Raw genomic sequence first — 6000 nt, 5'->3', positions numbered from 1 at the left:
TTGTCACAAATCAAATCATCCATCAGGACCTCAATGGCCCCCATGTTGCCGATTTGGCCAGAACCAGATACCAATCCTTCCATAATAAACTTCCCAACCACCCAATCCAACTCGTTTCTAACCTGGCTTCTCCTTCACTACCTAATAATCCTCCTAGGCGTCTGAAAATAAGATGGCCTTGAGATCTTCTCCTTTAGAAATGTTCTTGGAGTTCTATCAATGGGTAGATTCTCCGCATGTTTGTATCATGTCATAATATCACTTACAGCAAATGTACTTGATGTGTATATATGAATACAGTTGTAAATAACAATAAATAAATTATATAAAAAAAAAATCAACTGTAATAACCATAAACAAGTTAAAAGAATATACAAGAGTGTGGATATCGATGTTTGTTGCTTCTTTTGTTTACCATCCCCTTGAACAATTCTTAGACTAGCTATTACAAATGTTTTCTAACATTGCAGCTGAAACCAACTTGTATCTTTACTACTTGCAACTGATGTTTGACTTCACGGTCAAAGAAGCTGGACTTTACTCTGCGTTCCGACTTATGTTCGGTGTAGGGAGTGAGTATCAATAAATACTATTTAGTTTAGTTAAAGTTATATATATATAAGATACATTATTATATATTTATATAATATTTTTTTCTTCCTTTTTAAGGCACAATGGTTCTTTCACCTGTATTCACCAGAGTTTTAAAATGGTCTGACTTCAGAATCGGTATTTTGAGTTCATTTATGACATTTATTGCGACAACCGCAATGATATTCGCAAGAACACTAGTACATTTGATTATATGTTAGTATAAACTTTTAATTGTTATAATTTTATATAAATTAATATTTCAATAAACAGATTAAGTATAAAGTTACAATTATCCAAATTTAATTGTAATTAATTATTTCTATCTTTTTTTTTAGTTGCTTTATTAGATTTTTTGAAAATATTTGTCTATACACTACCGATGTCAATAGTGACTAAGTGTGTAAAGAGTGATGAAGTAGGTAAGTAATTTACTTTTTATTAATTGAAATATTAAACATTAGGGGTATTGTGTTAAATATAAATGGAATAATATAAAAAGGGGATATTGTGTTAAATGTAAAATGTTTGACCATGTTAAATGTTATAAGTATAGGATTGTAAGCAGCCCTATTTAAAGTCATGTTAAATGGTAAATGCATAAGATCTCCTAGCGGATTTTCTGAGCAACTTGTTAAGTAACCTTTCCTTTCAAAACTTCATGTTATTGTTTACTTCTAAGTTTTGATTACAGTAATTTATTACAACATGCCTAAAATAAGTAAAAAGCAGAAGTATAAAAGTTTGGCTACCGATTGTCTTTTTTAAAAAGTCCAAAACACAAGACTTAAGAAAAAAACAACACAAACTACGAGCAAGTAACCTAACACGACCACAAATAAAACGGTGACAAGCTCAGCTGGTCCATTCCGTGACGTCATTCCCCATTTAACAGACCTAGTAACAGATTCTCAACCATGTTACATGTTATATCGTTTTAACATGGTAAAAAAAGGAAATATTTTTCCATTTAACATGTTAAAATAAATATCATGACTACCCCTATTATATTAGGAGTATTCATGATTTTGTGTTAAATGTTAAAAAGTTTTAACATGCTAAATGTTATAAGTATAGAATTGCTAGCAGCCCAATGCAAAGGCGCACCTACCATATTGTCTAGGAGATTTTGTAACCTTTCCTTCCAAACCCTTTTAAAATTTCATTAATCTTATCCAATACTTTATTAGAGTTTTAAAAACATCCAAAACAAAAACAGCACGAACAGCAACTAACCTATTAAAACGACAAAAACCCTCATCTGTCCTACAGTATCCTTTCTAAATACTCCACTAACGCCTGTTGAACAGATTCGATACTTAGGACTGCATCTTGACAAGAGACTTACTTGGAATCCCCCTACAAGACTGAAACAACAAGAAACTGCTCGTAGATTCCGATTGCTACAACACTTACTTGACAAACGCTTTAAACTTTCCATACACTACAAAAAATTAGTATACACTACGGCTATCAGACCAATTTGGGCATATGGAATTGAGCTTTGGGGCTCTACCAAACCACCAAATTCCTCCCGCACCCAATCGTTACAATCCAAAAACCTACGTAAAATCCTTGATGCTCCTTCTTACGTCATAAATAAACTCATCCACAAAGACCTTAATACCCCATTCGTTGCAAATTTGGTCCAGATATGTGTCTTTTCATTCCAAACTCCTTACCCATCTTAACGCATTAATTCTTAATCTCTCATCCTTAACAATCCCTGATAATCCTCCGAGGCGTCTGAAAAGAAGATGGCCACGGGACCTTCCAATTTAAATTAATGCTTCAAGTATCATCAATAGGTGGTTCCTTCCCAAGTTTTTCAAGTGTAAATAAAACATACAGCATATTTACTTATTTTATTTATTATTTGTACAGTTGTAAATTCCATTAAATAAATAAATAAAAAAACAAACGACAAAAGACAAAATGACATATAACTCAGCTGGTCTGTTGCGTGACGTCATTCGCCATTTAGCAGACCTATTAACATACTCCCATATCTTTTTAACATGCTAAAAGAAGAAAATATTTATTCATTTAACACAACTTTTTCTATTTAACACACTTTAACATATTAAGCTAAAGATCATGAATACCCCAATTATATTGGTATTTAATTGAGCTTTTGGTGAAACTTCTTTAATAATCTAAAAAGGTCAATAACTACTTTATAGTAGATTATCCTAGCTTTAATTTGATTGATAATAAATATCTGTACCTCTTTGTAGTATAAGAAGTAGTAATAGATTTTATGATATTTTCCAAAATAAATAAAAACATACCTCAGGAACCATTTGACAAAGATATGTATGCCAGCAATGAAATTAAAGATGGTTTAATATACTATAATGAGATATATAGCATGTTTTCTCGTAGGAATAGTAGTTTTTAAATTAGAAATCAACATATTTTAACAAATATCATAATAACTACTGCCCCTATGAAAATAAACCTCATAAACTACTTTATAGCACATTAAATTTTCTTTAATTTGAGTTCTAATAGACATCTCTACGTATTATGTTTCCTGAGATACAATTTTCCCAAATAAATTCACTAACTACTGATGTTTCGTTATATCGTTTTTTTTTTAAAAAAAAACCTGTACCTACTGCTCTGTTAAGGCTCATATTTTAGCAAATTTACTCTACTTTAAATAATGTTCTCTTAGGTTTTCTTGTGTTGTAGCTATTTTTGAAGATATAGAGCTCCGAATGATAATTAATTTTATTTAACGTTTTGAAACAGCTGCCATTTTTTATTCCCCCTACCTATACTTGGCAGACTCATCAATTACGACTAGTAATTATAAATAGTTTTCATTAGTCATCAAGAATTGAGATAAAATAACTGGACCCATAAGACGTGCAGATGTCTATTAGCACTCAAATGAATGCTAATTTAATGGACTATAAAGTAGTTTGTGACGTTTATCTTCGTAGGAGTAGTAGTTTTTATGATATTTGCATATAAATATGAAATTTTGTCTGAACAATCAAAAATCAACTTATTTTAGCATGTATCATGAAAACTACTACCTCTACGAAGATGAACGTCATAAACTACTTTATAGTACACTAAATTAGCTTTAATTTTAGTCCTAATAGACATCGGTACGTCGAATGGTTATTGAGATATAGATTTCTCAAAATAGATTCACCAACTACTGATATTTCAGTACATTTTTATGCAATGTTGCTTTTTAAAAGGTTATATCTCAAGAACTATTTAACGTAAATATCTCTATTAGGGCTCATATTTTAGAAAATTTACTCTACTTAAAATAATGTTCTATTTCGGTTTTTAGTGTTGTAGGTAGTTTTAAAGATATAGAGCTCCAAATGAAAAATTATTTTTTTTTTACGTTTCAACGTCATTTTTCATTCCCTCTGCCTATAGTTTGCAGACTCATCAATTACGACTAGTAATTATAAATAGTTTTTATTAGTCATCAAGAATTGGGATAAAATAACTGGAATCATGAGACGTACATATGTCTATTAGTACTAAAATTAAAGCTAATTTAATGGACTTTAAGAAGTTTATGACGTTTATCCTCGTAGGAGTAGCAGTTTTTATGATATTTGCATATAAATATGAAATTTTGTCTGAACAATCAGAAATCAACTTATTTTAGCAAATATCATGAAAACTACTACCTCTACGAAGATGAACGTTATGAACTACTTTATAGTACGTTAAATTAGCTTTAACTTTAGTACTAATAGATAACATTTACCTATTTATTTATTTATTTATTTATTTATTATCTATTTATCTATTTAGATAAATAGATAACATTTATCTATTTATTTATTTATTTATTATCTATTTATCTATTTAATTGGAATAAAATAACTGGAACTATGAGACGTATAGATGTCTATTAGCACTCAAATGAATGCTAATTTAATGGACTAAAGAGTAGTTTTTTACGTTTATCCTCGTAGGAGTAGCAGTTCATTAATTTTATGATATTTGCATATAAATATGAAATTGTGTCTGGAGCAGTGGGGTAGTGCGCTGGGGTTTGCGCATGTCACTGCTCCCAAAGATCACCAATTTTTTTTTATTCTTTTATTAATTATTCATTTTTTTTTATTTATTTATTGTGATGCAGCCCAGCGCTAGGTTAGCGCCTTACTGATGGAGCTGCACCTTGTCCACTGCATCTGTCAGGGTGTCACCTGCAGTTTTCTCAAATAAATTCATTTACTACTGATGTTTCGTTATATCGTTATAAAATGTTGCTTTTTTAAAAACCTGTACCCCATAAATTATTTAACGTATATATCTCTATTAGGGCTCATATTTTAGCAAATTTACTCTTCTTTAAATAATGTTCTATTACGGTTTTTAATGTTGTAGGTAGTTTTAAAGATATAGAGCTCCAAATGAAAAATTATTTTCATATATTTATTTTTTACGTTTTAACTTAGTCGTCATTTTTCATTCCCTCTACCTATAGTTTGCAGACTCATCAATTACGACTAGTAGTTATACATAGTATTCATTAGTTATCAAGAATAGTGATAAAATAACTGGAATCATGAGACGTACAGATGTCTATTAGCACTCAAATTAAAGCTAATTTAATGGACTTTAAGTAGTTTATGACGTTTATCCTCGTAGGAGTAGCAGTTTTTATGATATTTGCATATAAATATGAAATTGTGTCTGGAGCAGTGGGGTAATGCGCTGGGGTTTGCCCATGCCACTGCTCCCAAAGATCACCAATTTTTTTTTATTCTTTTATTAATTATTCATTTTTTTTTTATTTATTTATTGTGGTGCAGCCCAGTGCTAGGTTTAGCGCCTTACTGCACCTTGTCCACTGCATCTGTCTGGGTGCCTCCTGCAGTTTTCTCAAATAAATTCACTTACTACTGATGTTTCGTTATATCGTTATGAAATGTTGCTTTTTTAAAAGCGTGTACCCCAGAAATTATTTAACGTAAATACTTCTATTAGGGCTCATATTTTAGCAAATTTACTCTTCTTTAAATAATGTTCTATTACGGTTTTTAGTGTTGTAGGTAGTTTTAAAGATATAGAGCTCCAAATGAAAAAATTTTTTTTTTACGTTAACTTAGTCGTCATTTTTCATTCCCTCTACCTATAGTTTGCAGACTCATCAATTTTGACTAGTAATTATACATAGTTTTCATTAGTCATCAAAGAAGAAATGACATTGTTTCCATCGGGTTCTTGTACTATAAAGTTCAAAAATCCGTTGGCCGAAATAAAGTTTCACTAGGTACAGCTAAATTTTAGGCTTTTACTGAAATATACGGAAAATGGAGAATTTAATAAATATGACTTAATTTTAAAAATTGTGATATTAAACTTGTGCAAATACTTATAAAGGATATATTATTTATATTGTTTTTACTTTTCTAT

At 30.1% G+C, this 6000-nt stretch overlaps 1 protein-coding gene across 1 annotated transcript in view; it reads left to right on the top strand.

Moving 5' to 3' along the window:
* LOC106693027 (probable peptidoglycan muropeptide transporter SLC46) overlaps positions 1 to 6000 on the top strand; it is a 32143-nt gene that overhangs the window by 24121 nt on the left and 2022 nt on the right. The window contains exons 4-6 of the mRNA XM_014439325.2: positions 471 to 572; positions 670 to 807; positions 930 to 1013. Coding sequence (XP_014294811.1) covers positions 471 to 572; positions 670 to 807; positions 930 to 1013 — 324 coding nt within the window. The remainder of the gene's footprint in view (positions 1 to 470; positions 573 to 669; positions 808 to 929; positions 1014 to 6000) is intronic.

Source organism: Halyomorpha halys, unplaced genomic scaffold (genome assembly GCF_000696795.3).
Source record: "Halyomorpha halys isolate HHAL.00 unplaced genomic scaffold, Hhal_1.1 Scaffold83.1, whole genome shotgun sequence".
In the NCBI taxonomy this organism is placed as follows: Eukaryota; Metazoa; Arthropoda; class Insecta; order Hemiptera; family Pentatomidae; genus Halyomorpha; species Halyomorpha halys.
Note: the sequence above shows the minus strand (reverse complement) of the source record. Positions and strands in the feature narration are given on the sequence as shown.